The sequence below is a fragment of the Phocoena sinus genome, chromosome 1 (assembly GCF_008692025.1).
Source record: "Phocoena sinus isolate mPhoSin1 chromosome 1, mPhoSin1.pri, whole genome shotgun sequence".
Classification (NCBI taxonomy): Eukaryota; Metazoa; Chordata; class Mammalia; order Artiodactyla; family Phocoenidae; genus Phocoena; species Phocoena sinus.
Genome location: NC_045763.1, coordinates 142,692,939 through 142,709,301, shown reverse-complemented (window position 1 = coordinate 142,709,301; position 16,363 = coordinate 142,692,939). Strand labels below are relative to the sequence as shown.

At 38.0% G+C, this 16,363-nt stretch overlaps 1 protein-coding gene across 7 annotated transcripts in view; it reads right to left on the bottom strand.

Annotated features, from left to right (window-relative positions):
* PLA2G4A (phospholipase A2 group IVA) overlaps positions 1-16,363 on the bottom strand; it is a 167,985-nt gene that overhangs the window by 50,929 nt on the left and 100,693 nt on the right. For all 7 annotated transcript variants that reach the window (XR_004351653.1, XM_032644442.1, XM_032644478.1 and 4 more), the window contains 2 exons: positions 16,054-16,195; positions 3,180-3,316 (listed from right to left, as the gene is read on the bottom strand). Coding sequence is in view for 6 of the 7 variants with exons in the window: in XM_032644442.1 (XP_032500333.1) it covers positions 3,180-3,316; positions 16,054-16,195 (279 nt within the window). In the remaining variant the exon portion in view is untranslated. The remainder of the gene's footprint in view (positions 1-3,179; positions 3,317-16,053; positions 16,196-16,363) is intronic.

The window sequence follows — 16,363 nt, the reverse complement described above, 5'->3', positions numbered from 1 at the left end:
TCCTGTCTCTGCCCGAATCTCTTTGTATCCAAGATCCATCTATTTCTTTATCTTCTATCTATCCCTCTACACTATTTCCTTCACCTCAGACTTCTACAAAAATGCTCTAGTCTTTTATATTCTGAAAACAAAATAAAACAAAAACATTTCCTGGGTCCTATATTCCCTGTCTTGAAATAATAGATGGCTCCTACTAAGGTTCACATTCCCACCTTTCTTTCTTTCATCTCCTATTCATTTCTTATTTGTAATTTCATGATCAAAAGTGCCCTTCATTTACTTTATCCAGTAATTTTCACTAAAACCATGAAATCTCCAAACCCAGTTCTAAGCGAAGCTTCTCATAGATTTTTCCTCTATTAAAATACCCACTACTTTGTGAAGCACTCCCACACTTGACCTCTGCAAACTCATCTTCCCTTGATTCTCTCCTCTGATGGCTACTTTGCATTGTCCATTAGGGTTTTCGTTCTCCCTTCCTTCCTTCCTTCCTTCCTTCCTTCTTTCCTTCCTTCCTTCCTCTCTCTCTCTCTTTCTCTCTTTCTTTCTTTCTTTCTTTCTTCCAGTAAGTTTTTGGATGTTTTGAAGAACTACAAATTAAATTATTGATGGTAATAACTGAAGTGGTAGAAATTGGTGAAATTACCAAGGGAGGATGTGTCGATATAATAGAACAAAAGGCAGGTCCTGGAGGGAAGCTCATTTTAAGGAAAAAAGTAGTGGAAGTAGAAAAGACAGCTATGAGGAGAGAGCAATCAGAGAGGATGGGGGGGAAAAGGCATGGTAGGAGGGATTTGAAAGAGGAACAACTGAATGTGTGAAATACCTCAACTCTCAACTTCATCCTCCCTGACTCCCCCCAAAAAGTTGAGGAGAGTAAGAACTTCAAAAGACACCATTATATTTGGAAATTATGTGGCCTCTTGGTGAAAAATGATTGTAGGATTTTAGGAGTACATGGATTTTAAGGAAATAGAATAACTAAGAAAAGGCTTCAGCTCAGTGCTTTGTGACCACCTAAAGGGATGGGATAGGGAGGGTGGAATGGAGACTTAAGAGGGAGGGGATATGGGTATATATGTATACGTATAGCTGATTCACTTTGTTATACAGCAGAAACTAACACACCATTGTAAAGCAACTATACTCCAATAAAGATGTTAAAAAAAAAAGAGATAGGCTAATTCTAAAGTCAACTTCCTGCAACATTAAAATGTATACATTTAAAAACAAAAAAAGAAAAGGCTAACCTTTGAGGAAATTAGACACTGAAGGATAGAGCAGGAATTGAAGGTGGCCTATAGTATTTAAATGATTGGCCTGTAACATCTAAAATTCTCTTAATTACATTTTGTAGGACTTGTTTTCAGAACCCTGAGAGGGGATCTGAGATGTTTTCCCAAATCTATAACCAAAGCAATGACTGCAGCTCTAATTAAACACAAATATACACTATTACACCACTAAAATAGCACTCAAGGCCTGGTCTTTCTTTCTTAGATGAATTTAAGAAAGCAAGCTTCTTGCAATGTATTAGTCAGTGATGGACCACAGGGATCTAAAAACCAGTGAATACAGATAAAGAAAACTACCTGAAGAGTAATAATAAAATGCTTGAATAGGTGAATTAATCTAAGGGTCCAAGTTTTCCCATCACATTCATATTACTCATTGAACAGGCAGGTGCGTGCTCTTTCCTTCAAAGGAAAGAATAATGATGGGCTACACCTTTCTTTCAAAAAAGACAAATCATTTTGAGAGTACATACAAAGAAGGTGGCAACCATGGTTCTAAGTTTTTGTTTTTTAGTTAAAGAAACTGGTTCAAAATATTTAAGAAACTATAGACTCTTTAAATATGAATCTCCATGTAGAACAGGGGTCCCCAACCCCCGAGCCGCGGACCTTAGGAACCGGCCATGCAGCGGGAGGTGAGCATTAGGCGAGCGAGTGAAGCTTCATCTGCCTCTCCCCATCGCTGGCATTACCTCCTGAACCATCTCCCCACCAATGGAAAAACTGTCTTCCATGAAACTGGTCCCTGGTGCCCAAAAGGTTGGGGACCACTGATGTAGAATATATAGCTGTCCAAGAGAAGGTTCTGGTTTAGTTGAAAGAACCTAGAGTAGGGGATCAAAATCCTAAGTCTATATGTTGGCTCTGCTTCTGATCTTGGACAAATCACTTGCCTTCTGAATCATATTTTCTTTACTTGAAAGATGAAGAAACTCATAGCCATCTCACAGGATGAGAAGACACAGAAATTTTAAAATATAGACATATATAATATATATTATTATATATATAGTAATTATATGATATATACTTATATAATACATATGTTATATATTTATGTATAATAAAATATTATAAAAGATAAGTTTTATCATGGCTGAGTGACTAAAAGGCCTTACAAGCCAATATCAGAAGTTCTATAATAAGGTGATACTTTTATTTGAGACATCTAAGCAAGGACTAGATATATGATTTTCAATATACTTATTATGTGAGGTAAGCAAACCAAAAAGTACATAGTATTGTCTTTGAAAACGTTTTATAAATATATTCTTGAAAAGGCAAATCTACAGCATACAAATGTTATACATGCAGATGCTTTAACTCTGTCTCTAAATTTAGCTGAGCTTAGATACATTTAAAGGATTAATTTCATAATTAGATATAAATCAGTGAAATTTATTGCATTTCTTCATTCAAAAGTTGTTTCCTTCTTCTGTATACTGAGGTATCTTGCATTTCATTCTATTTGCCTTAAAGAAGAAAATGAATACCTAGCGAATCATGTACTTAGACATAATCGCTGCAAGATTACAAATCAGTAAATTATAGGAAGATTAAATTAATTATGGGTGGAGTATGTTATTCCACTTCTGAGATATTTCTATAGAATTATTTCAATTGACCTATTTTTTTGTTTTATGTTTAACTACATTTTAAGTCACAAATGGGCTTAAAGGGAGCAAACTTATGACAACAGTCATCATTAAGTATGAATTTGCCTTAAAAAATATTTTTAAGAACAAATTACTGCATCAAGCTGGAATATTTCAGTAATTTGAAATTAATATCAGTTTTCTAAATCCTCATTTCTTTTCTAAGTTTCAGGTAGATAAATGCTAAGCATTCAGTATGATAAAACTAAGGTTTAAAATGCATACTAACCACGTAGATCCAGAAAGACCAGCAATGTAGGTAGCACAATCTAAAATTCCTGATTCATACAATGCCTTCATCACACCGGAGAATCCTACCATGGCTCGGAACCCCCCACCTGAGCCCAGTATGGCCACCACAGGCACCTGGAATGATGAAACACAGAGATCATTTGTAAAGTAAAATCATAAAATATGTCATTTTCATTTCAGTTTTTCTATGTCCCACATTTGGTAACAAAGAATTGTAAGTTCACTCATACCTTGATAATATCTAATTGTTAAAAAGAAGAAAATAGGGCTTCCCTGGTGGCGCAGTGGTTGAGAGTCCGCCTGCCAATGCAGGGGACACGGGTTCGTGCCCCGGTCTGGGAAGATCCCACATGCCACAGAGCGGCTGGGCCCGTGAGCCATGGCCGCTGAGCCTGCGCGTCCGGAGCCTGTGCTCCGCAATGGGAGAGGCCCGCGTACCGCAAAAAAAAAAAAAAAGAAGAAAATAATGTTTCACTTAAGAAAATCAAGAATTAATGTCTATTAGAAAGCAGACATTATTAAAATAGCCAACTAACTCTGTTTGATAGCAATAGCAACAACAATCCTTTATATTTGCTTGACTCCTTGCAGTTTGGGGCTTGCTTTTGGGTGTAGTTTTTTTTTTATTTGATCCTCTCAAAATTGCTGTAAAATGAGCAAAAAAGTATTTGCTCATTTTTCAGATGGAAGTTCTGAAAGGCTGCTATTACTTGTATAAGATCTATTAGCTGGTAATCTGCAGTTGAGTAAGCACCTTGCCTTCTTGGTCCAGAATTCTTAGCACTCCTTTGTGCTGACCCATTTCAAAAATATGCTGTTATTTAAGCCATCAAAAAGAACTTAATCAACTACAAAAAAGCCTACAAAATTTATTTCTTCATTCTTTAATTCATTCATCAATCTGATTAAGTGGTCTCTATGTTTCAAGTATCCCCAGGGTGGATCTGGGGAATATAGTTAATTTAAGTGAGGCAGAAATGTAAAAATAATTATGACAACAAGAAACACAGGAATAGATGATATTCACTGAGCTCCTATTATCTGGTAGGAACTGTTAGTATATTACAGAAATTGTCTTATTTAATCTTCACAAAATCACTATGAGGTTTCCATTTTAAGGATGAGGAAACCAATGCACTTAAAACCAAGACCTTGAAAACTTTTTCAGGGTCATGCAACCAATAAATAGCAGAGTTGAGTCAAGGATCAAACCCCAGGCTCCTGGTAGTACACCTTACCAAAGTCAAATGCTACAGGCTGGCAGTACATGAGGTCTAGAAGATGTGGTCAATTTCAGTCAGAGGGGTTGGAGTGGTGGAGAAAGTTTCACAGACAAAGAAGAAACCTGAGCTTGATGTTAAAGATGCACAGTTATTCCATAGGGAGAGATGAGGGCAGGGAAGGAGGCTGTTCTGGAGATGGGAGAAGCATAAGCCAATGAAGAGTTTTTGCAGTAAAATAGGCTATCTGTAACGTGACTGAAATGCAAGGGTGTTTCTTTGAAGAGGGAGATATTGTCATTTTCCTTGTGGTCCTGAACCATTATTGCCTAAGAGACCTGGCTGTTTCCCTATACCCAGCAGTTCTCAAAGTGTGCATAGTTTTTAGGGGGTCCACAAGGCCAAAACTATTTCCATAACAGCAGGAAGATCTTATCTTCCTTTTTTTCATTCTCATTCTCTCATGAGTATACAAAGGAGTTTTTCAGAGACTACATGATGTGTGATATAGCAACATTTGAATTTAAAAGCAGATATGAGAATACACCTGTATTGTGTTCCCAGCACTTGGATCCTGACTCTTGGGTGTCACTCTCCAATGTGAGGTATATATATATATATATATATATATATATATATATATATATATATACACATAATCATTATTTTAGAACTAAAAAGATGAAAAAGGCTATAGAATTCTTTCAGAGAGAAAGGGAAGTCTCTAGAGGTTAGGTCTTATTGGAGGTAGAACAGTGAATAGTAGGACACCTAGCACTAATTTCCAAATTCAGGGCTCTTCTCTAATACTCAGTGGCCATCAAATCAGATGCAAATTGAAGACCTCATTAATGAAAACACAGTCTACCAGTTCAGTGCAATGCAGCAATTTAAATGGCTTTGAACCTGTGTATGTTCAGATGAACAGAATGCTCTCAAACATAGTTTTAAAATTGTAAATAAAGTAAAATATATAAGTTCTTAAAAACTTCTATGGAGAGGGAGGAAAGCTAAGATAGGAAACTAAAGTGGGTTATAAAGTGGGCGAATGGAGTATAATATAGTATTAATATTAAGAGTAGTTGTAAGGAAGGCAGATTACAAATCAGGAGAAGGAGGAGGGATTTCGATTAGGCCTTGAATGAAGGCTTGAGTTTATAGGCAATACAATAATAGTGATAATAATAATAACAGTAAACCATTTATTGTTACTATGTGCCAAACACTGGGCCTAAGGTCAGGCCAAGATAGGCACAAATAAGAAAGGGTATGTGATTTTGAGATGAAAAGACCAGCCTTCTTATTGCAGCAGGAGTATACTAGGGAGTTGGGAAAAATAAGACTATGAAGGGCTTTAAGGGGAAAAGAAGTCAGAGGGGATTTTAAGCCCGTTGATTTGGTTACTTGCAACACTAACATTAAACCCAATACAAGTCAGGTAGTTCAGAGTAAAAAAATTCTTAGTAACAGATTACACTGTTTCATTTCAACATATAACACACAACCTGTGCTATTGTTCAGAGAGAGATTTCATAAGAGAAGTTGGAAGATTGAACATAAAACCTCTAATCCTGAGAAAACAACTCCCCAGATGTCCTTCTTCATGTGCCAGTAGCCCAACACATACTTATGGATGACTATTTTACGTTAGGAATTTTCTGGAAACAGCCACTTATTAAACTGGAATTCATGTGTTATGTAACCCATTGTTTTCATTATTGCTTTACACTAATTCTTAAAGAGTGTTTTCAGGTAAGATATTTAAGTCAGAAATTTGGGTTGCTATCAGATGAAAGAAAGTGTCATACTATTTGTACATAAAACTTGAATAATGAAATAACTGAATGATTGTATAGATTATAATTTATCCTTTATTTATTGCACATGAATTAATCTGTTTTTATGCATCATTTAATTCTCACAACTCTATGATATATATATTATTACCATTTTATATGTATAATTTCTGGTCTATTTCCTTTTTTTTTTTGCAGGATCTTAGTTCCCCAACCAAGGATTGAATCCGGGACCCAGGAGTGAAAGCCCAGAATCCTAACCACTAGGCCATCAGGGAACTCCCTATTACCATTTTAAAGATAATTTTTCTGCTGTCTCAAATCTAGAAAGTGGTTTCTTGCAGATTTAAAACCAGGTCTGTCAGACTCCAGAGCTTTTAATTCACTCTGCTCCATTCTATCTCTGAAAGCTGCCCCTACAACTAGGGGGACCTAGGTAAAGAAAATCCTCTTTGGACTCTTTACTTATATGTAAAAATATTGGGTAGAATGAATGAACTTGAAGCTTTTTGCTACTGGTAGCATTCTAGATTCTATAACTCATACAGAATATGAATTGTTAAACTATAAAATTATAAATGTTTATTAACTATAAAAAAGAAAGGGAAATTAGACTTATGAAGAAAATTAATTTCATTTAATCTTCTCATCCCTCATTGGGAGATTGGGATTGACATATATACACTAATATGTATAAAAGAGATAAGTAATAAGAACCTGCTGTATAAAAAATAAATAAATAAAATTCAAAACCAAAAAATCTTCTCATCTCTCAAAAATCATTATTATTTTCACATCTCAGAAGAGGAGGTACGGAGTGCACACATATAATACCTTGTTCACATCCAGATTGGTGGTAACTCTTTCCTTTTCCTCATGCTCTTTCCTTTTCCCCATTATTCAGAAAGAAAAGAGTAATCTTTATCAAGAGAAACCATTTGACATTTAGCTAAATTACATTTCAGGTTCATGTATCACTTCAGATGATAGCACAATGTTATGCAATAAACAGACTAACTTTGGATGTTTTAATAGTGATAGTTATTCTGAAATAACTTTCAAAGAATAACTGAGGACTTACAAGGTGCAGCTGTTAGTCCGGGCTTTAAATCTTAAAAAAATCAAACAAATTAAAGTTGCCAAGAGTTTTTAGGTTATATTTAGATTTAAGTGCACCAATATTTGTGTATAAATGATATCAATGAATATTTCTCATACTTTTCTCATACGATTACAGGAAATGAATTTTTATTTACCAAATATGCCGTGTTTTGATTAAATTATCTTCCTGCGTTGGCTTGCAGATATTATTAATTTCCTCCCTCACAAAAGAAAATTCTAAAGTGCTCAAGGATTTTTTTTTATGTTTTCATAGATTTTAAGTTCTGACAATTATGTAAAGACTTTTGCCTCCCTGGTTCCTGTATTAGTCAGGGTTCTCCAGAGAAATGGAACCAATAGGTAGGTAGATACATAGGAAGGTAGGCTATCTATCTATCCATCTACGGAACTGGATCATACAGGTGTGAAGAATGACAAGTCCAAATTTGCAGTATGGGACAGCAAGCTCCGAACTCTGGAGAGTCAATAATGCAGTTTTAGTCCAAACACCAGCAGGCAGAGACCCAGGAGAGCTAATGCCTCAGATGAAGTCCAAAGGTAGTCTGCTGGAGAATTCCGTCTTGCTTGGTGAGGTTGGTCTTTTTGTTCTATTCAGGCCTTTGACTGATTAGATTGGGGCCCACCCACATTATAGACGACAACCTGATTATGTAAATTTCAGTGACTTAAATATTAATTGCATCAAAAAACATCCTCCAAGTTGATGCAAACTGACCATCACAAGTCCACCCCTTCTCAACTCGGCAGCCATATACCTCTCCTTCAACCACACTTAATATCCAAAGAAAGACAATAACAAGGTCATACTCCTGGCTAACATGATACAGATATCCTGTGTACAACTGGAAATGCACTAATCCTTTCCCCAGAAAAGGATACAAAGTCCTTAAACAATGCTTATTCTTCTCATTGACACTTCATAACTTAAATATGAATCTGTTTTTGTATTTCTGTGTGTACATGCACGCACACACACACACACACACACACACACACACATATTCGTAACAAACTAAGGAAGAAATACTCATGGCAAATACAGTCTCATTTCCGTAACTGGTCATCTGGTCATAGTTGGTATTTATAGCTACCTTCTTTCACTATCCATTCTGTATTTTCTTTGCCTTCAACAAGCACCTCAGCTGGTGAGTAACCAAATCTTCATTCCTGAAGGGTCTGGGTCATTAGTAGTCCTTCCTGGACTGGGTTCTTATAGTTTTCCATTGACTTAACTCATGGCATGATAATACTAAGAGACACCACGGAGGATCTCTTGTATTCCAGACATCCTCTTCATTACCTCCACCTTAGAGGAGGAGCCCAATCTCCCCTTAATAGTCAGAATCAACCACCCCAGCCAAGAGAGTAGCTCCCTTCTTTGCCTGTTGGTTCAGAGGCATGAGAAGTCCAAAAGGTCAGGCAGCAGTATTAAATTACAGTTCAGTAGAATCATTGTTCCACTTCTGGTGGAAGCATTCCTTCCTTCACAACTAAGACCTCTAAGTCAGAAGACTATAAGGTCACACAGACAGGAAATGAATATTTTGCTAGTGGGTCACTAGGGGTAATAGTGAGTGGTGCCACTCCCACTTCCACTCCTGGACCCATGAATCCTGGGGATAAACAGCGCCAGTATTGGATGCCGAGTCAGAGCATTTACAGCCTCCTGGAGAACCGTGTTCCAGCCCTCCAGGATACTGCCACAGAGCTCGCACTATAGCTGAGTCTTCAAAAGGTATTCTACCATTCTATCAAGCTAGTTACGTCATGATGGTGGAGAACATGGTAAGGCTGGTAAATTCCATGACATGGCCCGTTGCCATACTTCATTTGCTGTGAGGTGAGTTCCTTGATCAGAATGCTGTGTGGAATATTGTGACTAAGGCATTTTGTATATCTATAGGTGGTAGTTTTGGCAGAATCCTTGAGTGCAGGGAAGGCAAATCTGCAACCAGAATAAAACAAAGCATGCCCCTTCCAGGATGGCAGAAGTCCAGTGTAATCAATGTGCCACCAGGTAGCTGACTGATGACCCACAGGAATGCTACCATATTGGGGACTCAGTGTTGTTGGGGACTCTGATGCTGGCCAATTGAGTACTCAGCAGCTGCCGTAGCCAGCTCAGCCTTGGTGAATGCAAGACCACGTTGCTGAGCCCTGCAGCTGTCCTCTTTCAAGTGGTGCCTAAATAGTGTGTACAATCACCTCTAACAAGACCCAAGTTTTCTCTCCTTTTGTCAACTGATCGTAGGGATCTCCCCCATGAGGCTCTGGGTGGAGGATGGAAAAGAGAAGGCAGTGTAACAGGAATGGGGAACATGGACATTTGGGCCACTTCTTCATGGAACTTATTTGTATCTTCAGGGCCTGTTCAGCCCAATTTCATATACTCTGCTTCCATCTGATGATGGAGTGCATCTGTGCACTCCCAATTTTATGGCTTGGTGGGTCAGATAACGTGATGGTCAGCTCAGGTCACATGATAACTTGGTCACCCATGGTGAAGCATTCAATCTCTACTATGGCCCAGTAAGCAGGCCAAAAGCTATTTTTCCAAGGACGGTAGTTATCCACAGAGGATGGCAAGGCCTAACACCAAAGGCGCCTGTGCTGCAATTCACCTGCCACAGCATCCCTATCTGCCACACACACTTCAAGCATCAATGGATCTGAATGGTCATATGGCCCAAGGGGCAGAGCAGCTTACGCAGTAACTGAGTCCTGCTGGAGAGCCTTCTCTTGCTCTGAGTCCCATTCAAAACTAGCTAAGGGGAGTTCAAACTGTCTGCCCCAAAATGTTTACAATCTAAAAGGAATAAGGATTGACACAGCCAAGTGCTATTGTCATAATAAAGGTGGAAGCAAGAGGAAGAATATTGTAGATGAAGAAAACAGAATAAACAAAGGAATAAAAATTCTTATTGACAACTCAAGGTCGATTTCTATTACCTCCTGCAGAAACTGTTTTGCTTTGCCTCCCCCTCTGTCACTAGACAGTCTCTTTTTTCTCTAGTTTTTCACTTAATTTATCTGACAAACTTAAATACAGAATAGCACTCTATATAATAGATTATATTATTTAAGGACCACTTTATACTTCTATTTTCATCCAAAGCTATCTAATTGTATATTCCTTATATTCTGCCTTGACAGGAAACATTTCCTCCTTTATTCTTTGATGAAGTTTGGAGTAAAATTTCCTTCTCTCATTTCCCTGCTATTCTAATTCCAGATCTGAGTGCCCCAACCAGCTTTGCTCCATTTATGGTCAGTTACGTGGGGACATGAAAACTGTAAAGCAGCATTTCACTTCACAGAACAGACTGTAATCTGGAAACTACATCTGACCAAAAGCTATTTTGGAACAAGAACATTTAAAAGAAGTGGCCTCTAAATAACCCTAATATATCAAAATTCCCATGCACATAGTGTTACGGATCTTACTCATAGGAACGATCTCAGCCCTTTATTTATGAAGAGATTATACTAATCAGAGACAGTGTTCTAACAACAAGCTTACTTATCAGATTTTAATTCCACAACAACAAAGTTGAAAGAGAAAGGGGTGATTTGAAGAAATTACTTCAAGGGAATATATAGAGCATGGGGAAATGGTAGTTGATTGCAAAAGCCACAGACATGAGAGCACTTAAATCAGTTCAGTCTGGGCAAAGAATTACGTTTTTTAGAACGACTTACATCCATTTTATTAAGAGTAATTTTTTTAAAGTCTTAGTACTTAAGAGAAGAAACTCTTGGATTACTAGAAACCTTAACTATTTAACTAATTCATTATCCAAGTAGGAAAGCTAAGGTTTTATTGAATTTGACATTGCCCTGGGGTGTTACGTAACAGCAACACCCATGTATTGGTTTAATAGCTACTATCGTATTGAGTAACGAAGATGTGCCTTACACATTGTTCGGGCTGCTCAGTACTCATCCTTTTAGCTGAATGAGACATTGTCTCCATTTTACAAGTGAAGTAGAGGAAAGAAGCAAGGCGCCCAAATTCCTACTGCCCAAATTCATTCAACATTTTAATTTGACACTGATGTCCTAAACTGGATACTGCAAACCATTTGTTGAAAACTGGGAATAAGACAGGCACCATCTCTGCATCGGGAATTGAGTAGGGCTGTTCTGTCTTAGACAGCAGCCTGCTCCCCCTCACCTTCAGGAGGCCAACCAGCCAGTAGTGAAAGTGAAAGTGAAGAAAGTGAAGATCTTGGCAGGGAGCAAGGGAAATGGGAGTTTAAGAGGCCCTTGGCCAAGGAGAAACACAAAATAGGAAAATGATATTTGTATTATGGGAATGGGTGGTGCTGAATATATCTAAACGGATGATTTCTGCCAAGAGAAAAAAATGGCTCGACCAAATCCAAAACAACAACATCAAAAGTTTTAATTTGAGGAATGACTTCCAAAAACATGAGTTTAATATTTTTGAAGACTAGCCCAGAGAAAAGCACAATTACCTCATTCTCCATCTGCTGCAAAAAAGCCAAGCTGTATGAATATTAGGCCAAATTTCATTTTCCCAGAAAGATTCCTTTCCACAGAAGGAGGAGTGCCTGGGAGGTGAGGCAGAAACTTTCCTTTCGAAAAGGAAAACCTAAGACCAAAGGCTACTGGACGTCTGCGCCAATATGCCCCACAGACTTTCTAATGCAGCCATTCAAACTGGGATCTTTTCATCCAAGCCTTCCCCTCAACCTGTCCCCTCCCTAACAACCTGATGCAAGTGTTCCTCAGTTGTGAGCCCCTGATGCCTCTCTAGTGAAGCCATCCCCTGGCTGAAATGCCAAGCCACTGCCTGCACTTGTGCTCTGACCCTCACAACACAAGATTTCCCTAGGCTCTGCCACGAGTTAGGAGCTGAGCTGGTGCTGGGAATATAAAGGTGAAAAACACAGACACTGCCATGGTCCTCATGAAAATTATATTCTAATGGAGAAAAAAAGACGTTAAATGAGTACCTATACAAATATTTTAAAGTACGATTGTGGGAAATGCGCAGAAGATCACGTGCATATTTGTGCTATGAAAGAACATGACGGAGAGACCTAACTTGGACCTGGAGGGAGGGAGGAATGGATGAGGAAGACTGTCTGAATAAGTGACATGTTCACTGCTTCAAGAATGGGAGGCTGGCATAGAATAGGGAGATCAGCTGGGTGCCTTGGGTCCACCTAGAGGGGTGGGACAGGGAGGGTGGAAGGGAGATGCAAGAGGAAGGGGATATGGGGATATATGTATACGTATAGCTGATTCACTTTGTTATACAGCAGAAACTAACACACCACTGTAAAGCAATTATACTCCAATAAAGATGTTAAAAAAAAAAAAAAGCATGGGAGGCTGTTAGTTAACTGAAAAGGGGGTGGGGTGGAGGGAAGGAGGGGAGGGCGAGGCCTAGGCAGAGAGAAGCAACAATGCATGCAAGAGCGCCACCTGGGAAGGGTTCTGCAGAGACCTGGAACGAAGAGGCACTTAGAGGAGGGAGCGTGGGAGATTTGAGATGAACCAGCAACACATGAAGCTGGAGAGATGCTGTGAGGCCAGTCCTAAGAGCAGTGGAAGGATTTTAAGCTTGGCTTGGATAGACTCATATTTGTGTATTGTAAAGATCACTCTGAATTCAGTGTGAACAGAAAGTGGAAAGAAAGAGGACAGGTGTCGGTAGAACTATAGAGACCAGAGGATTTTGTGTACAGATTCAGCCATGCTTAGTGTGAGATGTTAAGAATACAAGTGAAGGAATCAGAAAGAAGAGGTATAGATATTCGGGTGTGAATCTCAGAAGAGAGATTCTAGGTTGTTGATATACGTGTGAAAGTTCTTAGCCCAAATGTGCTGGGTGACACATGGAAGGGAGAGAAAATTCTTAAGAGGGGCTAGGGCTGAGTCTTGAAGAACTCACGTTTAGATAACGCACAGAGGAAGAAGATCTGGCAAAGGGAACCAGAGAGGCATGATGAAAATAAAGGGAAGACAGTAAGGGAAGGGTAGTGAATGATTAAAATAGTAGGAAAACATGAGTCATTTGCAGCTACAGAATTAGGGAACACAGGGCCAGAAGATCCTTTGCATTTGTTAGCTGGTACCTGTGACCAGTAAAGCAGCTGCTGTAGAGTCATGAGGGCAGAAGCCCGAGGAAAGCAGGAAGTAGAATGAGATTGTGTAGGAAACTTTGGAAAAGTTTGTGAAGATAAGGAGAGAAGCAGAGCGGAAAGGAGACGGGAATGTACGTTCCATGGGGATTTTTTTGGTTCCTTTTTTCTCTCTATATATCAGAGTTTAGAGCAGGAAAATTTCATACAAACACGGAGGCAGACAACAGAGGTGGGGAGCAGCCCTGGGAGGACTGGACAGCTGCTATGTTGGGGCTCCTAACGGTTTGCAATCCATATCTGAGATGATGTGACTCTGGAAAGAAAAGGCGTTGTTTCCTCCATTGAGCTCAGAGGGAAGTGGCAAAGGGTAAGCCCGGGTTATGAAACATGTCAATCCTATGCCAAGAAATGAAAGATCTGTCACCTGACGACTTTTAATTTCTCTAATTAGGAGGCAAGTCTATCAGCTGTGAGGGAGGCAGGGGGTGGATCAGCAGCTGGGAGTGAAATAAAAAGCATTTTAAACAAATGGAAAGCAACTAGGCTGGGAAACACTGAAACGGCCAGCATGGGTCTCCCAAATGAAGTTGACGACCATGAATTAGAGGTATCCATTTCCATCACTGTTTCATCTGCTGAAATGGCTTTCTCCCCAACTAGGCTTTAAACTCACCAAGGAAAGTGACTGTTTGGTATTAACCATTTCAGTTTTATTCACCTCAAGTTCCCAGCACAGTGTCTCAACAAATGAGAAATGGCAGAAATCAAAAAAACTTGAAATATCATTTCTCTGCTCCAAGGGCATAACAATGCCAAACAAGGATGGGGACAAAAAGATGGTCTAGAATTGCTGATGGAAGGTTTACTACAGAAAAACAAACAAACAAAACACCCAAAAAGACTTCCCAGGAAGCTAGAAACTTCTGAGTAATACATACAGAAGGATGTGTGTCTTCAAGGACTCATCAGCCGGAGACAATAAGCAACCACAAGATGCGTGATTGAAGAGCAGTCTCTTTTTTTTTAAAATAGAAGCTTCAATGGAGGTTTTGCTTCTCCTCCAAGCTTCCTTTTAGCAAAAATCCCCATCAGCAGTATTTTACCTTAGAGTTTGCTCCCCTAGTACCAAAAGCCACTCCAGAAGCCCAGACTGGCTTTCGACCCCTGCTACACCCACCTAGAAACACATTTAGAAATGTGCCATCACATGAGGGACAGGGGTACCCATCTGGCCCCCTTACTCAGAATTTATTTCTCATTTCCAGTGGCATTTTGTCCTTAATCTACAGTAATCTTTAATCTCTGGTCTGTGTGTACATGCATGGGGGTAAATATATATGCTTATCAATAGATATAAAATATATATTGACTTACACATTTAATGAAAATATCTTTCTAAAAATAAATTATGTTCATCTAAAATATTCAATTAACAGAAAAACTCAAAAAATTACCTGATATGCCGCTAACAAGAAATTTCATTATTATCATTTGATGAGCATCATTGCAGCAATTCATTTTTTTAATTTTGTTTTATTGAGGTATAATTGACATACATTATATTAGTTTCAGGTGTACCACATAATGATTTGATATTTGTATGTATTGTGAAATGATCACCACAATAAGTCTAGTTAATATCTCTCCCCACATACGGTTACAAATTTTTTTTCTTGTGATGAGGACTTTTAATATCTACTCTCTTGGCAACTTTAAAATATATAATACAGTATTATTAACTATAGCAGCAATTTATTTTTGTAGATTTCAGAAAGAAGGATAGACCTATGGATGGATGGATGGGTGGATGAATGGACAGGTAGGTAGGTAGGTAGATAGATAGGGAGACTGACACATAGATACATGAGTGAAGAGATAAATGAATAGACAAACAGACAAAAACTGGATTGTAGAAATACAAGTTACTGAATAATAAATGCCATTTACTGTGCTGGAATTTAAGGGAAGAAAAAGAAATTAAAGTACAATTGAAGGACTGTACTTTCAATATTTGTTGATGAAAATATTGTAATTTTAACATCTCTCTATAATTAAGATTATGAAAATATTAAAATGTGGAGGTTATTGTTTTAACTAGTTGGTCAATTTTGGATGATATCTTTTCACTTCCTGCTATGAAATAGTAATAATTTGAAATATTTCCTTTTATCTCCCTATGCACATCTTTTAAGAACATTTTTTGTTAATTGTTGTCATTAAGATTTACAACATTTTGCTCTTGTTCAGTAATGATACGTCCCACAACTGTTTAATCTTAGTCTGTATTAAAATGAATTCAATGATCATTTTATATCCTTTTATAGGTTAAACTTTTCTTACTAATGAAATGAACATCTTGTGCATCAGTCTGCCTATTCCTCTTTTAAAATCTATATCTGATAAATATTACCAAATATGGGCAGCATTTGTGATGATCTTCCTCAAAGAATTTCTGTTTATGAAACACTTACCTTATCTTAAAAAGATAGAGAAATAATGCTTAATCTCAATATTGTCACATTTGGGTGGAATTTGGGAGAAAGTACAAACAAAATTATTATTAAGTTGCAATAACATTTGAAAAATTTCCAACTCACATCACGTGTAGAATACAAGCCTTCATTATTCTTTGGACCCAGGAGTTTCTTCATGTTTTCCTTTATGTTTTCTTTCCTCTGTTGTCGGAAAGCTTTCTCCTGGTCACACAGAGCCATACTAAATCGGAGGTCTGGGGATGAACTGTATATAAAATAGAGATCATGAACCAATGTCCCCAGTAGCCTTGTATTTTACATTATACATTTAGGTCTAAATAATATATAGAGTCACTTTACAGGTTTCTAATTTTTGTATAAATGCTATCAACTGTATGTATTCTGCAAATCATTTTTTTCCATTGAACATTTT